We start from the raw sequence: 25,755 nt of genomic DNA, 5'->3' as shown, positions 1-25,755 counted from the left end.
CAGAGGAGGGAAAACTAGGGAAAAGGAATGAAATAAAGAAGTGTATTGTTGTCAGGGCATTTGTTTAATTGATGCGCTGGTAATATCAGCCAGCATCCTTTGTGAACTCACAGATGTCCGTGTAGAAAGGTGGCGGATTTTTTTTCTTCTTCTTTTATTGGGCTCAAGACTGAAGTCGGACAGTTTAGTCGAGAAGGATGGGGAGAAAGAACTTCAGTTGCAAAGTTATAACAGATCACGAGGAAGAAGCATTTTTTTCTTCTTCTTAAAGTCGTGTTTTTCTTCCAGTCGATAATATTTGACTGTTAATAGCGGGATGTGGCGAGACAACGAGGAAAAGAATACAGAAGTTTTGGAGTAGGAATAGTTTCGGAGATACTTATAAATTACCGTGAGTTGCTTAAAAATTCTATCGCTCGATCCCTCCCGGATGAAAATGAAAGACAGGCTGAGGTAGTCGGCGGGAATTTCACCTGACTTGAGGGCGCTTAAATATTCATTTATTTACATTTCTGTTGCTGTTTTTTGCTTTAGTTATGGAGCTTTGTTTCCCCTTAACATTCTGCAGGGATTCAAGAAGACTCGATAAGTAGATTTTCTGTCGAGGATTAAGAAAAAAATGACCTCGGGGAGGGGGGGAATGTTTATATATGTGCATTTGAGGCGTCTGAGAGTTTGAAAGTTGAATCGTCATCTCTTCCTCTTCCTCCTCCTCCCCTTCTTGTTATTAGCATTGAAAACTGCTATGTCAGCTGTCCTGTTTCATGAGGAATTCAGATTAAAACTCATCTCTTCTTCTTCTCCTTCCTCTTCCTCCTTTTTCTTCTTTTTCTTCTTCCCTCTTTCCTCCCTCCTCCTCCATCTCCTCCTCTTCCTCCTTTTTCTTTCTCTTCTTCCGTCTTCTTCCTCCTCGTCCTCCTCCCTCTCGTCCTCCTCCTTCCTCTTCTTCTTTTTCTCCTTTCTCTTCTTCCCTTTCCTCCTCCTCCACCTCCTTTGACTCTGTCTCATTCTCTTCTTCCTCCTTTTTCTTTCTCTTCTTCCCCCTCGTCCTCCTCTCTCTCCTCCTCCTCCTTCCTCTTCTTTTTCTCTTTTCTTTTCTTCCCTCTTTCCTCCTCCTCCTCTTCTGTCTCTTCCTCCTCCCTCTTCTTCCTCCGTTTTCTTTCTCTTCTTCCCTCTTCTTCCTCCTCGTCCTCCTTCCTCTTCTTTTTCTCCTTTCTCTTCTTCCCTTTCCTCCTCCTTCGCCTCCATCTCGTCCTCTTCTTCTTCCTTTTTCTTTCTCTTCTTCCCCCTCTTCCTCCTCTCTCTCCTCCTCCTCTTTCCTCTTCTTTTTCTCCTTTCTCTTCTTCCCTCTTTCTTCCTCCTCCTCCGTCTCTTCCTCCTCACTCTTCTTCCTCCGTTTTCTTTCTCTTCTTCCCTCTTCTTCCTCCTCGTCATCCTCCCTCTCCTCCTCCTCCTTCCTCTTCTTCTTTTTCTCCTTTCTCTTCTTCCCTTTCCTCCTCCTTCGCCTCCGTCTCGTCCTCTTCTTCTTTGCACATAGAGTACGTCTTCCCCTCTTTTTGTCCTGATGGAAAGACCATTCCCATCCTTTCATCCACAGCTGCTGGCTGTCTCTTCCCCCTTCTCACCTCCATTGTCAACACTCTCGGTTCCTCCTTGACTGGGGTTGTTAGAAGCTCAGTTTCTTCTGCGGTTGGACAATTTCCTCCTTAGATTTTTCGCTACCGTTTTGTCACCATCCAGACCTCCTCACTGTGATCCTTTTGGGGCAGTCCCCATAATGTCATCCTCCCCAGACTCGATTTTTCTTTTCTGAGAAAAGAAACTACTTATGCAAATCAAACCTTCTTGCTGCTTGTCAGCATATGGTAGTGGCCAAAATTGTGGGAATCTTTTGGGGAAAGTGTATTTTTGAGGTTTGTTGGCTAATAACACCACTTTTTTTTGTTTTGTTTTGGGAGTTTCAAGAGAATCCTATTCCACTGCTGGAATGGCCTGGGAATAGCCCAGACCTTCACCCAATTGAAAAATCTATGGAGCCGATTAAGAAACTTGTTAGTCAGAAGCGACCCAGCAATAAAACCCAGTTAATAGAAGCCATCATTCAATCTTGGTTTCACATGAGAACAGCTGCAGAACTCAAAGACTTGGTTCCCTCCATGGGAAGACGTTGTAAGGCCGTCATTCATGCTAACGGTGACCCAACGAAGGATTAACTGACATGGTGACGATTTTTGTATATCTCGTTTTTTCTATGGTGATCATTTTTGTAGATCTCGTTTTTTCTACATGTTTCACTTCTTGATACTCTAACTGCTATTCTAATAGCTGAATCCCATCTCTGCTCACCATTTCTAATATACACCGCATAAACGTGACAGAAACAAATAAATACAAAATTATGCATAGACCCACATATATTATATGACTTCAGCTCCCAGAATTCCCTCACTTCAACCTCCCTGAGGTTGAGAAACATTGGTGTAGTTCAGAGGTCACCAACGTTTTTGGATCTCAGGGATCACTAAATTCATAATTTTAAATCCCGCGGACCAGTAATATGATCTGGGTGGGGGTGGCTAGGTCATGTGACTGGGTGGGGGTGGCCAGGTCGATGTCACTCGCGTCGGGGGTGCGTCGCTGGCCTCTATTCGCTCCTCCCCTCCCAGCCCCTCCTTGCCTGCCCGCCTGGGCTCCTTAGGGCCCCAAAAGGAAGCAGGCGTTGGAGCTAAGCAGCCACCACGAGAAAGAGTTGGCAAAAGAGCTGGCTCAGTTCAAATTGGATCTGGCCGAGAAGGAGGCTCAGCAGAAGCACCTCACTGAGGACTAGGAGCATAGGCTTTCCAAACAGAGGGAAGACCTGCGGGAGTGCAAGGACAGGTACCGGCGCCCGGAGGCTCAGCAGGCTGAAATGATCAGCCAATTCCAGGCCACTGGAACGAGGCCCTCCGGCTCTTTGCCACCAGCGGCACTTCCCTCCAGCCTTCGCCCAAAGCCCCACACCAGGAGGCTGAAGCAGACCCCAAGTCGGAATTTCTGCCCCCTTCCGACCCACACAAAAAGACCCTGAAGGGGGAGACTCTGCAGCAACACAAACGTTCATTGCACGTATCTGGCCCAGGGGCCGTTGTTTGAGGACCCCTGATTTAGTGCAATTTAAACAATGTAAATAATTTTTCTGCGGACCACCCAAATTTTCTCGCGGACCACCAGTGGTCCACGGACCACCAGTTGGTGACCGCTGCTGTAGTTCATTCAACAATACAGATACAGAGTTGGAAGGGACCTTGTAGGACATCTAGTCCAACCCCCTGCCCAAGCAGGAGACCCCACACCATTTTTGACAGATGGCAGTCCAGTCTCTTCTCGAAAGCTTCCAGTGATGAAGCTCCTACAATTTCTGAATGTGTGACTATGTCTGGAAACTCCAGTTCCTTAAATAATGGATCTGTAGCATTGCTTACCACGAAGCGCGGAGAGCTTTTTACTAAAATCAATAAGTACTACGTCCTTCCGCTAATTCCATATCTCCCCTTAGCTTTTACTTTATGGAGACCTCGTTCAATGGATATTATCGGATTTGGGCTTCTTCTGCTCCTTTAATTCCAGAAATGAGATCTTCAGGAATTTAAAACGCCTTCACGTTCTTGTTTTTTGACCTTTAAAAAGCAAAAGAATTCAAGCAGACAACATTTCCCCCCCCTCTTTCTATTCTGGTTCCAGCAGGAATTTTTTGTGAAAACCATAGATTTCTGATGGCTTTTTTTTTTTTTGGTCAATTTGTGTCAGTTTTCCCCTCATGTTCTGCCCCAACTACGGACCCAAAGAACGCAGCACACACAAAGTCTGTACAAACCTTATTTTACTAAATTAAATCAGTCTTTTTCAAACAAAGGCTGTTAATTAACTTTCTTAACAGCCTACAAGAATCCAAAGAATAAATAATCGTAATCTTACTAGGATTGGCAGAAAGCCCAGAAGCAATTTGCAGGACACTGATAAAAGAACTAAGATCCAGATGCGAAGATATGTGAACTAAGTTGTTCCCTGCAAATTGCTTCAGTCGGAGTTCCTCCTTAAATAGGCTAAGGGAGTGGCCAGTTAGCCCCAACCCTTACTCTCGAGGAGACCTCCTCCTGAGGAGCCACTCCTGCCTTTTGGCAGCTCTGCGCACCCGTGCATCGAGAAGAGGCTCCTGCTCTTCTTCCTCTTCACTTATGGGAGCTTCTGGAGGTTCTGAAGGCCCTGGCTGAATCCCTGCCTCTGGCACCACATCTTCTCCAGCCTCCTCACTGTCCGACTCGAGCGCCAGTTGCGCAGGCTGCTGGTGCAGCACCATACCAGCCTCCTCGCTGTCGGAATCAGCTACTAGCTGCACAGGCCGCTGACGGGCCACAACACCTCAACTCTATATAACTCCATAGCACCAGAAGGCAGGACAGGAAACAAGGGTGAAGCAAGAGAGAAGCAATCTAGAATCAAGGTGAAACATTGAACGACAGAGTTGGAAGGGACCTCGGAGGTCTTCTAGTCCAACCCCCTGTTTGAGCAAAGACCCTGTACCATTTCAGTCAAATGGGTTTTGTTTGTTTTTTTTGCTTTAATTTATATGCCGCCCTTCTCCGGAGACTCAGGGTGGCTTACAATGCGTTAAGCAATAGCCTTCATACTTTTGTATATTTATACAAAGTCAGTTTATTGCCCCCACAATCTGGGTCCTCATTTCACCTACCTTTGAAAGGATGGAAGGCTGAGTCAACCTTGAGCCTGGTGAGATTTGAACTTGCAGTAATTGCAAGCAGCAGATGTTAATAACAGTGCTTTAGTCCACTGTACTACAGGCTCTGTATGGTTGTCCGGTCTCTCTTTAAAAGCCTCTAGTGAGGCTCTAGCACCCACAACTTCTGAAGCTATTCCATTGGTTGATTGCTTTCTCCGTTAGGAAATTCCTCCTTTGTTCTGCTGTAAGTTGCTTCTCTCCTTGGTTAGTTTCCATCTATTGCTTCTTGTCCTGCCTTCTGGTGCTTTGGAGAATAGGTGGACCTCCTCCTCTTTGGGACAATCCCTCAAATTTTGGGGCCAACTCGGAATGGGACAAATCAACAGTTTGATTTAATTATTTAAATGGTGGGACCAGAAGTTGTCAAACAACCCGTTTTCAGCCTCCTGAGGACCTGCGGGGTAGGCGGGTAGGGAAGGCTGTTTTCGCCCTCCCCAGACTCCTAGGGAGGCCCTGGAGGCTGGGGACAGCAAAAAACGGGCCTTCCGGTCCCACCAGAAGTTGTCAAACGGGCCGTTTTTGGCCTCTGGGGGAGTGGGTGGGGAAGGCTGTTTTTGCCCTCCCCAGACTCCTAGAGAGGCCCTGGAGCCAAGTGAGAAAGAAAAATGGGCCTCACCCCTCCAAGCCCTCTGGAGGCAGGAAACAACCTGTTTCCCTACTTCTGGTGGGCCCAGAAGACCTGAAAATCAGCTGGCCGGCACACGCATGCGCGCCAGAGCTGAGCTCGCATGCCCACTGATATGGCCATGTGTGGTTCGCCTTCACGGGCATAGGGTCTCCTGATTGAGTATGGGGTTGGACTAGATGACCTATAACAGTGATGGCTAACCTTTTTGCTGTCGCGTGCCAAAAGTGTGTGTGGGGGGTCACATGCGTGTGTGCCCACACCCATAATTCTTTGTGCCCCGTCGCCCCATGCATGCGTGCATGACCGCCCCTTGTGCTTCCCCCGCTTTTGGCACGTGATGGCACAGTGGGCCCTGTAGGCCCATTTTTTGGCCTCCCCAGGCTCCAAGAAAGCCTCTGGAGCCTGGAGAGGGTGAAAACGGCCTTCCCCACACCCCCGGAGGCTGGAAACGGTCCATTTCCTGACTTCCGGTGGGCCCGAAAATTAGCTGGCTGGTGCGTGCATGCGTGCTGGAGCTGAGCTAGGGCAACGCTTGCGTGCCCACTGATATGGCTCCGCGTGCCACCTATGGCACGTGTGCCATAGGTTCGCCATCACGGACCTATAAAGTCTCTTCCAACTCTGTTAATCTGTTAATCTTCAACGGTTCTATTCCACTCTTTCTTCCATATTAGTTCCCGTGGCAAGTTGACTGCGGCGAGTTGGCCATGGCTAGTTGGCCATGGCAAGTTGTCATAGACAAGCTCCAACCTTTGAGTCCTGATGCGTCGAGCACTGAACCGTGTGTGTTGGATTTTTGGCAATCCTAGACCAGCTTGTTTTTCCAGGAAGAATTAAGTGTTGGGAATAGTAAGTTATTTGGAACATCTCTTTCTAAAAATAATAGTTATATATAGCAATTCCGCTTCTGCTCATCGTCCCTGTTTGCCGTCAGCTTACATTACCCCGTTGAGGATGATGATGATGATTTTTTTCTGGTGGCGTTTCTTAAATTCAACCATTTCAGGCACTGTGGGAAAATATCATTGTGCGTGTTTTCCAGGGCGGCATCAGGCAAAAAAAAAAAAAAAAAGGGCTGGCCAGATTTTCCTACAAAACAAGGATCATGTGAATGGAGAATGGAATCCCTCTCGTCTATGACTATATAATTTACGAGCTGGCATTTCAGCTTGTTTAGCCGAACCCAGATTTTGTACGCGGAAAGTTGCAAATATAGACTTGCGAAAATATGTCCCGAATGAAGGAGGGGGGTGGGAGGAATTGTTATTGCGGATGATTTTGCAATGAAACTCTCAGAATCTGAATTCTTTTTTTTTTTTTGGGACAGAGTCTTGGCTGGTTTGGCAACATTTTATAATCTGAAAGCAGGTTTTTGGATACCGTACAAGAGAAGGAGAGGTATTTGCATTATATTTCTATTTAGAACGGAGTCGTACGCTGTTCGTAAAGCTTAACCTTAAAAAAGTTGTAACAAAAAATGAAACGGGTTTACTTAACGCACTCATAAACACGATAAACCTTTTGTATTAGAAGTCAGATGGCTTGGAATTTGCTTGTTTTGAGGGGTGGGCGTAGAATCGGGAGTTGACCATAATTTTAATTTTAGTGATGGAGAAAAGTGTGTTTAATAACGAACCTTCAGGGATCCAGTCCTCCACAGATTTTTAGAATGAATATATAGGTCTGTGATGGCGAGCCTATGGCATGCGTGCCACAGGTGGCACCTAAAGCCCTCTCTGCTGGCACGTGAGCTGTTGCCCAGCTCAGCTCCACCCCGCATGCGGGTGCACCTCCCACTAGCCAGCTGATTTTCGGGTCTCTGCCACGCATGTGTGGGGCACATGTGGGAGACGCATGTGTATATGTGTGGGGGATCACGTGGGCATGTGCTAGGGTGAGGGAGAGTGCGAGGGGTTGCGGCCCACCCCCCGCGGCCCATTTTTGGTTCCAGGAGGCTGCAGGGAGGCCTGCTAGGCCCAAAATGGGGGCGCAGGGGGTCGCACGCATGCCCAGGGGGAGCACAGGGGGGTCATGCGTGCATGCCCAGGGGAAGCGCGGGGGGTCATGCATGCATGCCCAGGGGGAGCACGGGTAGGTGTCATGCATGCATTGCATTATGGGTGCAGGCAATGCTATCGCGCGTGCTTGCGCGCACTTTTGGTGCACGTCGACAACAAGGTTAGCCATCACTGATATAGGTGGTCCCTGTCTTACAACCACAATTGAGCTGAACATTTCTGTTGCTCAGCGAGACATTTGTTAAGCGAGTGTCGCCCCATTTTATGAATTTTTTCGGCTCGGTTGTTAAATGAAACTCTGCAATGGTTAAGTTAGCCACACGGTTGTTCAGGGAATCTTCGCTGGTCAGAAGGTCGCAAAAGGGGAATCACATGATCCCCAAGACAACGGCAACCGTCGTAAATGTGAACCGATTGCCAAGCGTCTGAATTTTGATCACGTGACCCCGGAGATGCTGCAACGGTTGTAAAACGGTCATAAGTCACTTTTTTCAGTACTGTTAGAGCAGGGGTGTCACACTCAAGGCCCAAAGGCTGCATGTGGCCTACGGGGTGCTTAAATCTGGCCCGCGGGGCCGGCCTGGAAATAGGAAAGGACCGGCCCGTGGTGCCTCTGGCTGCCAAAATTGGGGGGGGGGCTGATGTGCCTTCACGTGTCCCATTTTGGCCAGCAGGGGGTTGTCCAGGCTGAAAACGGGACGTGGGGGGCACTCACACGGCCCTTCCGCGTCTTGTTTTGGCTGGCAGGCTGCTGCAGGAAGCGTCTATCCCAGGGGTCTGCAACCTTAAGCACTCAAAGAGCCATTTGGACCCGTTTCCCACAGAAAAGAAAACACCGGGAGCCACAAAACCTGGGTGGGCGTGGCCAACTTGATGTTGGTCACTTCCACCAGTCACATGACCTCCCCCCTAGCCACACCTACCCAGCCAGTCAGTAGGGCAGAGAACCAGTTGTTAAAAAACACCGGGAACCATAAAACCCCTTTGACATATCTCTCTCTCCCCTCCCCCCTCCCTCCCCCTCTCTCTTTATCTCTCTCTGTCTCTGTCTCTGCCCTGGCCGCTTCTCCATCCCCCGCTGTCGCCCTTTCCTTCTCAGGCCAGGCGAGGAGTGACTGGTAGGGGAGGGCGAGGGTGGAGCCAGCCAGTGGTGGGATCGCCCGACAGGGAGCCACAGCAGAGGGCCCAAAGAGCCGCATGTGGCTCCAGAGCCGCAGGTTGCTGACCCCTGGTTTAATCCCATCTCCCCCCCCTCCCGCCGGCTGCGGAACTACAACTACATTGAACTACAATGCTGGTCTGGCCCTTGAAGCAATCCAATTTGATACCCCCTGCGTTAGAGCTTCGAACAGTCGCTAAACGAACTGTTGTAAGTCAAGTACTACTTTGTTGCAAGTCAAGGACTGCTGGGTTAAAAATCTTTTAATTGGGGAATTTTATCGGTAAGGGGTTTTAAATTGGGGAAGCCAAAGATAAATTTAATTTCGTTTTATAGTATTTTAATGTTTGTATTGTGTGTTTTTAATTTTGGCTGTTCACCGCCCCGAGTCCTTCGGGAGAGGGGACTGTATAAAAAATTTAAAAATAAATAAATAAATAAAATAAATATATCTGCGTTCAACTCAGCCTATTAGTGCTCGCCGGATGCTGTTGCAAATTCATCTTTGATTTTCGGTCATGCAGTCCGTCGTTTCTTGAAAACTCTGCCTACGATCTGCTTCTTGTACGATATTTTCTACAGTGTGCCGTCTTGTCTAAAATTACTTACGACATTAATAATTTACATAGTTGGTTTTTTAAAAAAAAAAAAAAATGCAAGAGACAGGGAAAAACGTTAGCCGAGAATGATTGACGCATCATATATATATATAAGGAACACAGCAGAGGAATAGACTTAAATATTGCAGCGCAAGGAAATTAGCATCATGGTTTCAGCTCAATTAACAAAGCTGTTACTTGTACCGACAAAATGCTGCTATTCATAGAAGTGCTGGCAAAGGACACCAGAGAAGAAATGGGAAGTCCTTTTTTATTCTAACTAGCGTTCTGGATGAACAATCTTCTCTACCATCGAGTGGCTTTCACCCAAAAAGCTTACTGTGAACGAAGGAGAAAAAAAAAAACTTGCTGACAGTCAGAACAATGAATCAGTGGAATAATTTGCCTCCAGAAGTTGTGGGGGCTCCAACTTTGGAAGATTTTAAGAAGAGAGTGGACAACCATTTGTCTGAAATGATACACGGTCTCCTGCTTGAGCCGAGGGTTGGACTAGAAGATCTCTAAGGTACCTTCCAACTCTGTTATTCTGGTTTTTTATTTAAGCTCTTGAAGAGATTCTTATATGTGATTACAAGACAAAAAAAAAAAAAGAATGGAAAGATATTTCAGTTTGCATTAAGTAACAGTGACTCTTGAAATACAGATAACCCTCGACTTATGACCACAATTTTTGTGGCTGAACGAGACATTTGTTAAGCGAGTTTTGCTCCCACTTAACAACTGTGACCTTTCTGGCCACAGTTGTTAAGTGAATCCCTGCTGTGGATAAGTTAGGCACGCGGCTGTTAAATGAATCCACCTTCTGGGGCATTGCAACCGTCATAAATATGGGTCGGTTGCCGAGCGTCCTCGTTTTGATCACATCCCTTGTTCTAGGGGCTCCGGTGATTTCGAACTGTCACTAAATGAATTGTCATAAATGTGAGTCGCCGAGCGTCCTCATTTTGATCACGTGACCAAGAGGGGTGGTGCGATGGTCGTAAGTGTGAAAAACGGTCATAAGTCACTTTTTTATGGTGCCGTGGTGACTTTGTCACAAATAGGAGTCGGTCACTGAGTGTCCTCATTTTGTGACCAAGGAAAATAGTGTGATGGTCATAAGTGTGAAAAATGGTCATAAGTCCCTTGTTCTTGGGGCCGTGGTGATTTCAAACTGTCACTAAATGAATTGTCATAAATGTGAGTCGGTTGCCGAGCGTCCTCATTTTGATCACGTGACCAAGAGGGGTGGTGCGATGGTCATAAGTGTGAAAAACGGTCATAAGTTACTTTTTTTATGGCGCCGTGGTTACTTTGACTGTCATAAATAGGAGTCGGTCGCTGAGTGTCCTCATTTTGTGACCAAGGAGAATAGTGCGATGGTCGTAAGTGTGAAAAACGGTCATAAGTCACTTTTATGTGGCGCCGTGGTGACTGACCGTCATAAATAGGAATCGGTCGCCAAGTGTTCTCATTTTGTGACCAAGGAGAATAGTGCGATGGTCATAAGTGTGGAAAAACGGTCATAAATCTCTTGTTCTCGGGGCCGTGGTGACTTCGGTCACTAAATGAACTGTAATGACTTCTTCACATACGGCTGGGCCAAGCAAAGGATGAAAAAAACCGTAAGATTTTCATTGCTCACCAATGTTTGACTAAAACATTTGACTCTTCCAATTATTTGGCAAAGGATCTAACCAGAGCAAGAGCCAGGTAAATATGAATAAGTCAGGTAAGCTTTATCTGGAATTTAGCGGTACAGATCGGTATTCCGGATTAAAATGACTCATCTTTAAGCGAGTGAAATCAACACTGCCGAAAAAGGCCCGGGAGCTACCTCTTTGTCAACAAGGTTGTTTTAATTGTTGGAGGCAATTAAACATCTGAAAGAAAAAATAATAAAACGTTTTGATGTTTAAACAAAGGAGGATTTCGATTGTACTATTACAACCTTCTTTGTGACTTTAGGAAAAACTCATTGTACCACTACTGGAACAATTCGACCTCTATCGCTGCACGTAGATTTAAGAAAAGCTTTTGTTGGGTGAAATGACAATTTAGAGACACCTCATCTTTGAGAAGGTTGTTATGTGTGCGCTCTAAAAATCAGCACAAACTTCACGTCGGCCAGTAAACTAAAAATTCAACCGCTAATATGCAAAGGTGTACATTTCAATGAAATGTAAATACTGTATTTTTCGGAGTATAAGACACACTTTTCCCTTCCCTAAAAGTGGGTGAAAATTTAGGTGTGCCTGTTGTGGTGCGCCTGTTGTGTGGAGCTGGCGGCGGAGTCGGACAGTGATGAGGCTGAGGAAGAACATGGGCCAGTCCTGGAGGCTGGGGAAGGCCCGGATGAGGGCTCTGCATCGGAGGCAGAGATGGGGCCAGGGCCATCGGGGAGTGAGGTGCGGACTCCAGAACCTCCAGAGGCTGACAGTAGAGAGGCAGAGGAACAGGAGGAGCCTGTTCCTAATGCACTCATGAGAAGAGCTGCCAGAAGGCAAGAGCAGCTCAAGCAAAGAGGACGACTCAGGAGTAAGACCAAGAGATGATTGGCCCCTCCCATAAGGCTTAAAAGACCCGCAACAGCTCTTGGGCTCTTTGTCGGAAAACACCATCGATAGCTTCATCTTCTCCTTCGTCTACGTCTTGTATTTATTTTTGTATCTGTGACTTCTGAACATTTGCCAAGAAAGGCCTTTGGCGGTTTGCCTAATTGGACCAAGGTTTGCGATAGGATTGAGCAATTTGTGTTGGGAGGAATTTGCTTTAATTTAGTTGAACGACGCTGGGAATGAAGTAATTCTCAGCTGTTCGAATAAAGTTTGTTTTTTCACTGACTGATTTTCCTACTACTTACTTGGGCCTGGGTCACAACAGTGCCTTAGAGACCAAATATGGGTGCTTTTGGCCTCCTGAACCCTCCGTGCGTCACGTTTTCGCCCTCTCCGGCCCCCAGAAGCAGTCTGCAGGCCAAAAACAGGCACGTTTTTGGCGAAAACGGGCCATACAGAGCACTACAGAGTGCTTCCGTGGGCCTGGGAGGGTGAAAATCCGACATGCGGAGGCCAAAAACGATTTTTTCCTGTTTTCCTCCTGTAAATTTAGGTGTATCTTATAGGCCGAAAAATATGGTGTTTTATGGATTATCTAAAGCTTAGTGGTCTTTTTGGTGCCGTGAGAGAGTTATATGGTAATACGGGGAGTCCTTGACTTAAGACCACATTTGAGCCCAAAATGTAATGTTGCTAAGTGAGCCATTTGTTAAGTGAGTTTGGCTCCATCTTACAACGCTTCTTGTTGGATTTGTTAAGTGAATTGCTGCGGTTGAAAAATTAAGTCATCCGGTTGTTAAGTGCATCTGGCTTCCCCGTTAATTTTGCTTGTCCGAAGGTTGCAAAAGGGGGAATCGCATGACCCTGGGATGCTGCAATTGTCGTAAATGTGAACCAGTTGCCAAGCATCCAAATGTAAATCATGTGACTGTGGGGAGGTGGTTTGAAAAGTCACTTTTTTCAGTGCCGTTGTACCTTTGAACGGTCACTAAATGGAACTGTTGTAAGTTGAGGACTACCTGTACTTAACACAACTGATAGTAAGATCTTCTAGAAGATAAGCAACATAGTGTAGGACACGGGTGTCAAACTCCTGGCCCACGGGCCGGATGTGTCATGTGCTGGCCATGCCCACCCCCAGTTTAGCGAAGGGGGAAAAAATCCCAATAGATCACGTGACGACAACGTGAGTTTGATACCCCTGGTGTAGGAGATGTCCAGGTTGAGACTGTGGGAGTTGTCAAACGTGTCATCAGTCACGAGTTCCTGCGTGGCCGCAAGAGATCTAAGTCCATCCCACCCTGAATGGCTTTCTTATCTCCCGCTCATTTCCTTTGACTGTTAGTTGGTCAGATTCTTGTAGAGAACTCAAGCTTGCAATAAAGTCTTTATTTGAACTGCCTGAATCTCCTGATTTCCCCGGCGCCTGAGACATAGGGGTAGTGAAATTCTTAAATGCACTGTTTAATTTTGTAGTACAGGTAGTTCTCGACATACGACCACGATTGAGTCCAAAATCAATGTTGGTAAGCGAGATATTTGCTTAGTGAGTTTTGCCCCATTTCGCGACTTTCCTTGCCGCGTTTGTTAAGTGAATCCCTGCGGTTGTTCAGTTAGCCAAACGGTTGGACTGCCATTTTTTTCAGAAATGGTATAGGTGGGGTCTCCTGCTTGGGCGGGGATGGGGGAGGTTCGACTAGATGACCTACAAGGTCCCTTCCGATCTGAAATCATTGCCTTTGCTCATCGGAAAGTCGCAGGAAGGGCTCACACGACCCCAGGACGCCACAAACTCGCTTAACGAATGTCTCACTTAGCCACAGAAATATTGGTGGCAAGTCGAGAACTTCCTGTAGAAGTCTTACGCGCTACTGCTGTTTCCTTGTGTCAGTTTCAACTTGCCGTATTACACAGCCGGTTGGAATTCTTTTGGAAAAAGTGGTAAGATACGGGATACCTTTGGCTGCAACGGTTAATAAGAGTTGTGTTTGTGTCCTTAAGGCTAGGCGGGGTGTTAGCGGTAAGGAAAGGAATGCACGGATCCAGCTGCCGAAGGGGAGAGGAGTTTTTTTGCCAGAGGTTTTCATGCTGACTCCTGATTTCGCCACCTGAAACAACCTCTCCCAACCCTGTAGGTTTGACAGGAGCTTGAGTTACAACGCCAGACGTCCCACACAGCGTCAGCCGCAACCACGACTGACCACAAATGTCAGAATTGCAATTTCCGCGTATCCAGAGGCAACCGGTTTGGAGAACATCATCCTAAAAAAATAACCATTTATAGTTTTTGTGGGATGTTACATGCAAGTAATTTCAGATACGCAGCAGTATTTTTTTTTTATTAGAAAGTTTTACAGCTAGTCCTTGACTTACGACGGCAAAGGGAGCCCAACAGCTGAGCAAAGAGAGATGTTAAGTGAGTTTTGCCCCATTTTCTTGCCACGGTTGTTAAGTGAATCACTGCGGTTGGGGAGTTATTCACACGATTGTTAAGAGAATCTGGCTTTTGTTTTGCCCCATTTTGCGACCTTTCTTGCCACAGGTCATTAAATGAATTGTTGCCGTCGTTAAGTTAGTAACACGGTTATTAAGCGAATCTGGCTTCCCTGTTGACTTTGCTTGTCAGAAGGTCGCAAAAGAAGATCACAGGCTCTGCGACTGTCGTAAATACGAGTCAATTTGCCAAGTGTCCGAATTTTGATCGCGGGGAGGCTACAGTGGTTGCAAGTGTGAAAAAAAATCGGTCGTAAGTCACTTTTTTCCAGTGCCGTTGTAACTTGGAACGTGGTCACTTGGAACGTGGTCACTTGGAACTGTTGCAAGTCGAGAACTACCCGTAATTGTGAAAATCGGTCACAAGTCACTTTTTTCAGTGCCGTTGTAACTTGGAAAGGTCACTCAACAAACTGCTATAAGTCGAGAACTCCCTGCCATCAGAAAAGACGCTGACAGACTGCTGATTTTTTGTTTTGCAATCTTAAACTAACCTGCTAAGATTTATTACACCTGGTGCAAAATTTACTCCTTACCGTACATTTTAAAATTCCTTCATGCTAACATTTATTTACCGTTGCACGTTTACGGCGCACCGCTAAATAAATATTCCCGCAAATTGCCCGGCATTCTTTCTTTCTATTTTTTTCTCTCAAATAAAATTCTTTGCAGCTGTGTCACCCGCCACTTATAAAGTACATTTTCTTTTTTTCCTCTCCGAGCACTCAACCTGTTGCTCACCCACTTCCTCCCAAGCCTCCTGAAGCCTTTTTATTATTTTCAGCTTCTAACCCTTTGAGACTTCAATTGCTTGCGGCACGCAGAGGGAGAGAGCGAGAGAGAGAACGAAAGAGGTGTGCCTAGGAACAATTACATCGGCAAGGTGAGCTGGCAAGCTGTGGGATGGTTTCACGGACGATCTGAGTTTTTTGTTTTCCCCACTTTTCTAAGAATGTTGTTGTTGCTAGTTGCGAAGTCATGTCCGACCCATCGCGACCCCATGGACCATGTTCCTCCAGGCCTTCCTGTCCTCTACCATCCTCTGGAGTCCATTTAAGCTCACGCCGACTGCTTCAGTGACTCCATCCAGCCACCTCGTTCTCTGTCATCCCCTTCTTCTTTTGCCCTCCATCGTTCCCAGCATTAGGCTCTTCTTCAAGTTCTTCCTTCTCATTAGGTGGCCAAAATATTTGAGTTTCATCTTCAGGATCTGGCCTTCTAAAGAGCAGTCAGGGTTGATCTCCTCTAGGACTGACCGGTTGGATGGCCTTGCAGTCCAAGGGACTCGCAGGAGTCTTCTCCAGCACCAGAGTTCAAAGGCCTCCATTCTTTGGCGCTCAGCCTTCCTTATGGTCCAACTTTCACAGCCATCCATTGCAACTGGGAAAACCATCGCCTTGACTGTACGCACTTTTGTTGGCAGGGTGATGTCTCTGCTTTTTAGTAAGCTATCTAGAAGGGGTTTCTAAGGATAGAATTGGGTATGGAAATGCGTTCTCCAACTCCTTAAATTTTTCTTTCTTTCTTTTTTTTTTTAAGTCTGACTTTTGGATTCTTGGAACTAGGGCATTGAGTGATCTTCGCTTTCGATGCGAAGGGTCGGCCGCTCGAAAATTCAGCTCGTCCCCAGATGTGGGACGAACGAAGGCCGCCGAGAACAGACTGCGCCGATGATTAAAAAAGACTGTACATTTTGCATCGTTCGGGCGTCCCTGTAGTGATATGTTATCTTGTGTCTGGGGAACACTCAGAGAAATGATGTTTTTGTGATGCTTTCGACAGGCCCTGGGGAACGGGAGCAGGACTTCTTGCCAGAAGCTCTCCGTTCAGTAACCTTCTGAAGGTCGTTTCTCTACAGGCACGGATTGTAGATTTGAGACGGCGCAAAATAACCATCCGGAGAATTGCACTGAGAAATACGTAGCCTCCTTTTCTCTCTCCCAATCCATATTTTCTAGCAGAGCGGAAATCATTAGGACGGCGCGATTGTCTTAAAGAAACTTATGGGGCATCTCAGGAAAATATGTGGTTCCATTAAAGGAGAACATTTGTAGCCTATGGTTGAAATCCAGAGTGGGGTTGGAGGAGGAGGTGGAGGAGGAGGAGGATTGAAGGGTCCTTGTTGCTCTGTGAGCTTGGTTTCTTGCAGACGTTTCATTACCCAACTAAGTAAAATTGGGCCAAATTTAATTATTTTAAATCTATTTTTAATCGCACTTTATGTATAAATGTTTTATTTTGGCTGTTCACCGCCCTGAGTCCGAAAGGAGAAGGGCGGTATAGAAATTTGAATAATAAATAATAAATAAGTAATATCAGTGCTAGGAGGGAGGGGAGGAGGAGGAGGACTGTTGGGGTCCTTGATGGTCTCTGAGCTTGGTGGTTTTCTTGCAGATGTTTCATTACCATATTAGGTAACATCATCAGTGCTAGTAAGGAGTGCTGTTTGCTTTTAGTTTCAATAAATAATGCCTGTAAATAAACGATAAACTGACAGCAAACAACACTCCTTACCCTGATGATGTTACCTAGTTTGGTAATGAAATGTTTGCAAGAAAACCACCAAGCTCAGAGAACACCAAGGACCTCTCAAATACATGGTTGAATAAACCATCATTCTAGCCACAGTCTATCCCTTGCAGGATGAAGGCTGCTTCTGCCTGTTTCCAGCCTACAGGGCCCTGAATTTTCTTTTCCCAATTGGCCCCGCGGTACTTGCTGATGTCCTCCATCCATCTTGTTTTAAGTCTCTCTTGTGGACACTTTTGATTACCATATTTTTCAGAGTATAAGACGCACCTTAGTTTTTTGGGGAGGAAAATAAGAAAAAAGCTGATTGGCGGGTGGATCGGCCTCCCGGAATACCCCCAATCAGCTGTTCCCAGAGGTGAATTTTAGCAACAGGTTGGTTGGTTGTGAGCTCTGTGCCTTGCCTTTTTTTCCTGCCTCTGAAACTTCTGAAACTCCATTTCAGAAAAAAACTTTTTTTTTCTGCCTCTGAAAGCCTCCAAAGCAAAGCTTCAGAAAAAAAAAAGGCTTTTTTTCTGAAGCTCTGTTTGGAGGCTTTTTTTCTGAAGCTCTGTTTGGAGGCTTTTTTTCTGAAGCTTCTTTCAGAGGCTTTTTTTCTGAAGCTCTGTTTGGAGGCTTTTTTTCTGAAGTTCTGTTTGGAGGCTTTTTTTCTGAAGCTTCTTTCAGAGGCTTTTTTTCTGAAGCTTCTTTCAAAGGCTTTTTTTCTGAAGCTTCTTTCAGAGGCTTTTTTTCTGAAGGGCTACTTGTACTCTGTTCAATCTCCTTTTTTTGGTATTGGTATGTAGATTAACCTCTTCCTATCTGTTGGTTATTGTGTCATTCCCCAGATTTGTTACCATAGTTTGGTTAGAACCTTTACTGATTCTTCTTTTGCTGCTTGCAATATTATTTTAGGTAAAAGCCTTTCAGAGGCTTTTTTTCTAAAGCTTCGTTTCTGAGGCTTTTTTTCTGAGCTTTGTTTCTGAGGCTTTTTTTCTGAAGCTTCTTTCAGAGACTTCTTTCAGCCTCTGAAATCTCCATTTGAGAATGTAGCAGGGGCTACATTCGGAGTATAAGACGCACCCAGATTTTCACCCTCTTTTTTTTGGGGGGGGGGGGAAATTTCTTATACTCCAAAAAATATGGCAAGTGGAATCCATTCTTCTTCTTGTTTTGCGACCAACCCATTTCCATTTCAATTCTTTTATTCTCTCGACGATATTGTATACGGGTAGTCCTCGACTTACGACTTACGACATGAAGTGCCTGCAAGAAAACCACCAAGCTCAGAGATCTCCATAGTCCTCCTCCTCTTCCCTTTCCTCTCTTCCTCCTTCTTCTCCACTCCGCAAACCTCCCTCCCTTCTAGCACTGGTGATGTTACCTAGTTGGGTAATGAAATGCTTGCAAGAAAACTCATCAAGCTCAGAGAGCACCAAGGACCTCCATGGTCGTCCTCCTCCCTCTCCTCCTCCTCCTCCTCCTCCTCTTCCTCCTCCTCCTCCTTCGCCTCCATTCTGCAAACCTCCCTCCCTTGTAGCACTGATGATGTTCCCTAGTTGGGTAATGAAATGTTTGCAAGAAAACCGATAAGCTCAGAGAGCACTAGGATTCCCTCGGTTTAACACTTTAGTTCCCATAGTACTTGTCTCTTTGAACACTGTGCCTCTTCAGCCTAAGTGTTGGAGCTGAGCTGCTATGGGGAGAAAGGATATAGGGAGATCGGCATTCGTCTAAGAGATCGGTTCCAAGCCAGGTTTTATTTGCAGTGCAGATCTTGTGGTTTATTAGCAACGCAGCTGTTTATTGCAAAGGAAACTGGTTACTTGCATTATTTGGAAGCCCATCAGAGATCTGAAGTTCTCCGTTCCTGAACAGGAAGTAGAAGGAGTTGACTGTGACACATAATTGGAAAGCAGAAGCTTCAAACACCCCCCCCCCAAAAAAAAAAGTAAAGGGGGATGATTTCTGAATTAAGAGCAGAACGGAATAACAGAGTTGGAAGGGACCTTGGAGGTCTTCTAATCCAGCCCCCTGTTCAAGTAGGAGAACCTATACCATTGATTGATTGATTGATTGATTGATTGATTCGATTTATATGCCGCCCTTCTCCGGAGACTCAGGGCAGCTTACAATGCGTTAAGCAATAATAATAATAACTTTATTGTTATTTTACCTGTATACACAGTATATTATTTATTTATTTATTTTATTTATTATTCAAATTTCTATACTGCCCTTCTCCTTTTGGACTCAGGGCGGTGAACAGCCAAAATAAAAACATCTATACATAACATTACAGTTAAAAATAAAGTTAAAATAATTTATAAATTTGGCCCGTAATTTAAAATTTGTCAATTTAAAATCAATATTAAAATTTTAAAACTAACCCTATCAAGACAGACCGGCTAACTGGAAAAAATAAGTTTTTAGGGCCCGACGAAAAGTCCGGAGGTCGGAGATCACTCGTATCTCTAGGGGTAGATTGTACCATAGGGTACGTGCCACCACAGAGAAGGCTCTCCTCCTGGGGGTCGCCAGCCGACATTGTCTGGCCGACGGCACCCTGAGGAGGCCCTCTCTGGGAGAGAACCGGCCGGTGGGAGGCTATTGGTGGCAGAAGGCGGTCCCGTAAGTACCCTGGCCCTAAGCCATACTATACCCATACTACGAAATTCACTTAACACCCAAAGACCAGGCCCAACACACATAACAATCCCCAAACACACTCCCAACCACCACAATTCCCCAACCCTAAAACCATCCAAACATCCATCTACACAGCAGACCAAGTAATGCTGTCCAACAGCTCACTGATGGTGGCCCTTTAGTTCATGGTTGAGTGCAATTATAGCTCTGGGATAAAAACTATTCAGAAAAACGTGTGGTCTGAGTTTTAATTGTTCCGTATCTTCTGCCAGAAGGCAACGGTCCAAAAAGATTGTGAGCAGGATGGGAAGAGTCTCTGAGAATGTTACGCAACTTCCTCAAACAGCGAGATTCGAAGATGACGTCCAGGGCTGGTAGCTGGAGTCCGATGATATTCTGGGCAGTTTTAATGATTCTCTGGAGAGCTTTTTAAACAAGTGACTGTCTAGTCTCTTCTTAAAAACCTCCAGTGATGGAGAGCCACAACTTCTGGTGGCAAGCTGTTCCACTGGTTGATTGTTCTCACTGTTAGGAAGTTTCTCCTTAATTCCAGGTTGCTTCTCTCTTTGGTTGGTTTCCATCCTTTAAAGCAGTGGTCCCCAACCCCCGGTCCGCGGACCGGTGCCGGGCCGTGGAGTACCTGGCACCGGGCCGCGCAGCGGCCGGGGGACATGAACGCTGAAGCGCAAAGGCTCCTGGGCCGTGCGCAAAAGCTCCTGGGCCGTGCGCAAAAGCTCCTGGGCCGTGTGCAAAGGCTCCAGGGAAGAGAGCCCCGCGCAGGTACACACGTGTGGCCCAAAGCCCCCACCCCTGTGCGCGCTCAGCGGGCCACGGTAAAATTATCAAAGGCTGATTGGTCCGCGGCGATAAAAAGGTTGGGGACCACTGCTTTAAAGAATATTGTGAAATAGAAACTCAATAAACATCATCTAGAACAGGGGTGTCAAAACTCGATTTCATTGAGGGCCGCATCAGGGTTGTGTTTGACCTCGGGGGGGCGGGGTAGAGTGGGCGTGGCCAGCTCGATGTCATTCGTGTCGGGGGGGTGCCTGTGGCGGCCTGAGCGCTCTGCCAGCAAAAATGGGCTCCCCAGCTCTGTTTTCGGCTGCGACGGTTTCCTGCAACCCTCTGCCAGTGAAAACGGAGCCCGGGAGGGTTGCACACAGCCTTCCCGAGCTCTGTTTTCACTGGCAGAGACACCGCAGGCCAGTCCTTCGCTGTTTCCAGGGTGGCCCCGCAGGCTAGATCTAAGCCCCCTGCGGGCCGGATCCAGGCCCCAGGCCTTGAGTTTGACTCCTGTGATCTAGAAATGACACAATCGGCTTCGTTCACAGCATTTGAACTTGGATTAAATAGTAGTGGTCACATCTATTAAAATACTCCCTGACAATACAGATAATCAACAAATTAAAAATGATAGGCCAATCTCGTTGTTAAATGCCGATTATAAAATATTTGTCACCATAATTGCGGAAAGAGTTTTTTTAAAAAAATACTAAATCATACCCCCTGATCAAAATGGATTTTTGCCAAAAAGACACCTAAGAAATAATACCAGTATGATAGTGGGTGTGTTGGAAATATGACAACATTTGACGGATGTCCATCCCTATTTAAGCTAAAACATCTTATTGTGCTTGCTGTAGTCGAAATTCTAAGGTTTAAATTTGTGTGTTGTCTTTTTTTTTTTTTTTCTCCACAGCCTAAAATGACTTGGGTATAAATGCCACAGAATGGCCTCCAAAGTAACAGATGCTATCGTCTGGTACCAGAAAAAGGTAAGATTTTTTTTTCCAGTACGAAATGATGGTTCTAAAAGAAATTACAGCCTGGCCTGATTACAGGTAGTCCTCGACTTACGACAGTTCATTGAGTGGCCGTTCGAAGTTACCACGGCATGGGGCAAAACTCACTTCACAACAATCTCACCTTAGCAACGTAACTTTTGGGCTCAATTGTGGTCAACGTCGAAGATCATCTGTAGTGGATGAAGGCGAGTACGCGTGTCCCGGGGAATAATGTTGCAGAACCCAATCTGGGTCAGTCACCGGGATCGGAGATTTGGTTTTCCGAGCTTTTGGAATTTCTCTCTAACCCTAGTGTTCTGACCTAGGCTCCCTTAAAAAGCAGGAAGCAGAGTCTTGGTCCCGGCAAAACCTCTTTTATTTACACGACTGTGAATTCCTTTCCATTCACAGTCAGCAAGGCTTGTCCAAACAGTCTTTCAGAGGAATATTTATCAACACAAACCTTATCTCGCTTGGAGAGCTGCCAGATAACTAGTTTCCAAACGCAGCGCAAGGCAAAACTTGGCACAGAGTCTCTTAGAGACACGAACAGAACTTTGCACTTTTGAAACGAACGAACGAACGAACGAACGAATTGTTTCCTGCAAAAGCCCCCTCCTCGTTCGTTCTTCTTTTGTTTCCTATGGGAGGGGCCAATCACCTCCAAGGTGTGGTTTTACTCCCAAGTCGACTCTGCTTTCTGAGTTGTTCTTGACTTCTGGCAGCTCTGTGCATGCACACACTGGGAACGGGCTCCAGCTGTTCCTCTGCCTCACTGCTGTCTACCTCCCTCTCTGCCTCCGATGCAGAGCCCTTGTCTGAGCTTTCCCCAGCCCCCAGGACTGGCCCATGTTCCTCCCCAGAACAGGACACTGGGGCTAGAGAGAAATTCCCTGAAGACGGGCTCCAGCACGAGTCCGAAAACGCGGAAGACAAAACCTCTGGTCCCGCTGACCGACCCAGATTGGATCCTGCAACTACCGGTAGCATCTTGTTCTGCAACTTGAACTATTCCAGGATTGAATGGATGTTACTAAACTTAAGCTTCTGTGTGGAAGGGCTTCACAGTCGCACAAATAACTTGAGAGTCTGTAGAGATTCTCAATCATTCAAATCATGGTTTGTTTGTCCCAGAGGTGTTTTTTTCAGGAGGCAACTGGACTTTCTGGTTTTTCTTTTCTTTTGAAGACGTTTCGCTTCTCATCCAAGAAGCTTCTTCAGCTCTGACTGGATGGATGGGGAAGGGAAGGATTGATATTCCTTGCAGACAGCTGGTCATTTGCATCCTTTTAGAGGGTCGTTGAGGCCACTTGGAGGTTTATCTGTGTCCTCAGGGTCACCTGAGTGGTGCAAATAATTCCTGTAGTCTGCATTTTTTTCCCCTCTGGAAATCCATTCTTATTCTAACATTCAAAGGATGTTCATCCCAAATTGAATAGCTAAAAGTCTGTAGAGATTCTCAGTCATCCAGGTCACAGTTGTCCCAAAGGTGTTTTTTTTCAGGAGGACACCGGACTTTCTGTTTTTTTTCTTTTGAAGACATTTCGCTTCTCGTCCAAGAAGCTTCTTCGGCTCTGACAGGATAGTGTGGAACGGAAGGCTTTATATTCCTTACAGACAACTGGAAAAATGGCAGACTACAGGAGCGCCACTCAGGTGACCCTGAGGACACAGATAAAACCTCCAAGTGGCCTCAAGGACCCTCTAAAAGGATGCAAATGACCAGCTGTCTGCAAGGAGTATCAATCCTTCCATTCCCCACCATCCAGTCAGAGCTGAAGAAGCTTCTTGGATGAGAAGCGAAACCTCCTCAAACAAAAAAAAAGACAGTCCAGTTGCCTCCTGAAAAAAGCACCTTTGGGACTAATATCTGAGGTGTTGTTTTTTTTTTAAAAATAAAATAATTCAGATTTATCCTCTGGTTCCTCAAAGCTTTTATAACATCTGGAGGTAGTAGATGCAGTAAGACGTGCCTGGCAATGCTTTCCTTATGCAGAAAATAACTTAGCACTGAGCTGACTCACAGGAGTGAGTTTTTCAAATGTTACTGAAGAAATATGCATGGGTGTAAGTCATAGTGGCCTTGGGCACATTTATTCATATATGAATGCAGTCATTGTCTCCTCTTTCTTGATTCTTGTTTACTGGCTGGAGTTTCTCCGTGCGTTTGAATTTTGGGGATGCAAATTCAGGAATGCCTTTTTTTAAAGAGCCAACGCTTCCGTCTGTTTGGGTTAAGGCTTAAGGGTGAACTTCAGCTCAAGTCAGCATCGTTTAGGTACAAATACAAATTGTTTACTAGATCCCTTGGGTGGTCTCTGAACTGAGTTGTTTTCTTGCTAGCACTGATGATGTTACCTACCTGGGTAATGAAACGTCTGTAAGAAAGCAGCCAGCCTCAGAAAGGACCAAAAACCCCACAATCCTTCTCCTTCTCTCGACAAACCCCACTCCCTCCTAGCACTGATGAAGTTAACTAGTTGGGTAATGAAACATCTGCAAAAAAACCCACTAAGATCAGACAGCACCAAGGACCCCCACAGTTCTCCTCCTCCTCTTCCTCCTCCTCTCCCCCCCCCGAAACTCCTCTCCCTTCTAGCACTGGTGACAATCCTCCTCCTGTCCATAAATCTCCCTCCCTCCTAGTACTGATGATGTTACCTACGTCTGCGAGAAAACCACTAAGCTCAGAGAGCACCCTCATTTCAACCCTGAGCTACAAATATTCTCCTTTTATTGGTTACTAGATTCCATTTAATGCAGTTTAGACTGGGGAAACGTCGCAAGAAATCTCCTGAAATTTGGCTGGTCCGTTCTAATCCAGCCTGGTATAACTACATCAAGTTGTAGTAGGGGTTTTCTTTATTCCTAGAAGTTTAAAAAAAAAAAAAAAGATTATAGGAAAAAGGAAGAGAAGAAAAACTTGCAGAAATCCTCTATTCAAGAGCTGGATTTTACCTCCTCTTAATTAGGACCAGCTAATGACTTTATGAGGCTCCAATAATCTTCCTTAGCTAAAGGCCTTTTTAGTGAATAAAACATTTTTATGTCACGAGGAGCTTTTTAAATGGCAACAAGTACGGCTGATTACTGTTCAGGGCATCATCCAGTGCCTTAAATTTTAATATAATTGCCTTCTTATTTACAAAGAGTGATGAGACTTTTAAAAACATCAATTAGCTTTGATCCCTGTGACAAGGCCTAGACTGATTTTTGCATAAAAATAGTTGAGCTCCCAAGTTAATTCATCCGGCTCCAAATTTAGATATATTTAAAATTTTAAAAAGTCCCTATAATTGCTCGTTGCGTGTTTACAAAACTGGGCAAAGTTTTTCTCTGAAAAATGCAATAACTTTAAATTGAAGCAGTAATCCGATCTTCACAGGGAAGGCTAGAATACAGATACAGGAAGTCCTCGACTTATGACCACAATTGAGCCCCCGGATTTCTGTCGCTAAGTGAGACGTTTGTTAAGTGCCCCATTTTCTTGTCCCAGTCATTAAGTGAACCGCTTAACAACTGCGGCAAATTGAAAGGTTACGAAATGGAGCAAAACTCGCTTAACAAACATCTTGCTTAACGACGGAAATTTTGGGCTCAGTTTGTAAAATGAGGACCTACCTGATACACATCGCAATTCCTCTTTTTTTGTTTGTTTGTTGAGATAAAGCTGTAAACATATTCCCCAGTTTAGGACATTTTAATACCTGTTGATGTGACTCCTTTATATGCGTTTCCTGCAATGCTATTATATCTAAACACATCTTACTCAATTTGTTAAAGTAATTTTTCCTCTTAATAGGAGAATTTAAGTCATTGACATTTACTGATAGAAGCGTTATTCCCTCGTGTGCATCTCTACTTCTGTCTGGATCTTGTCGCCCTCGTCTGTCTAATTTCTTTGTATTCTTATTTTCGGATGGCCAAAATGTCTATCAGGTTGATTACATCAATAGTTAGGTTAGGACGACGGACGTCTGCCTGGACATCAATTATACATTGATGCTGAAATATTTATTGTTTCTATTAGAAACACCCGGGTTAGTAAGTATTGGACTACACAGTGATACCCTCACAGCCTCTAATTCAGGGGTCAGCAACCTGCGACTCTGGAGCCGCATGTGGCTCTTTCACCCCTCTGCTGCGGCTCCCTGTCATTCAAAATATACATCACAACCGCCAATGTGCGACACCCGCCAGCACGCAATTTATTGAGCTTTTCAACCCCTGGTAGGCCAATCATGGATAAATCCCAAGAAAAAGAAAAGTTTCAGAAGAAAACAGAACGTTTAATTCAACTACGTATGCTATTTTTGTGACGGCTGAAGAAATCGTCAGGCACAGGAAAGGTTTTGTGACTCCCGGTGTTTTCTTTTCTGTGGGAATCGGGTGCCAAATGGCTCTTTGAGTGTTTAAGGTTGCAGACCCCTGCTCTCGTTAAACTGACCACAAGTTGTTTATCCCGAAGCTCGGGTTTAAATTTGGAAAGGATACGCATTATTCTTTCCACCAGAAACTTAGCAGATCAATTAATCAACCTGTTCCCCTTCTCCGGGCTTAACAAAAATCAACTCCCGTT

General features: G+C 45.6%; 1 protein-coding gene across 1 annotated transcript in view; it reads left to right on the top strand.

Moving 5' to 3' along the window:
* Positions 1 to 21,090: 21,090 nt before the first annotated feature.
* Positions 21,091 to 25,755, top strand: part of PHTF2 (putative homeodomain transcription factor 2) — a 54,995-nt gene continuing 50,330 nt past the window's right edge. Inside the window, exon 1 of the mRNA XM_070946710.1 lies at positions 21,091 to 21,167. Coding sequence (XP_070802811.1) covers positions 21,123 to 21,167 — 45 coding nt within the window. The 5' untranslated portion in view covers positions 21,091 to 21,122. The remainder of the gene's footprint in view (positions 21,168 to 25,755) is intronic.

The sequence above is a fragment of the Pituophis catenifer genome, unplaced genomic scaffold (genome assembly GCF_029215685.1).
Source record: "Pituophis catenifer annectens isolate HBS135680 unplaced genomic scaffold, rPitCat1.0.hap2 SCAF_7, whole genome shotgun sequence".
NCBI lineage: Eukaryota > Metazoa > Chordata > Lepidosauria > Squamata > Colubridae > Pituophis > Pituophis catenifer.
The sequence above is the reverse complement of the archived record's forward strand: the minus strand, read 5'-3'. Positions and strand labels throughout refer to the sequence as shown.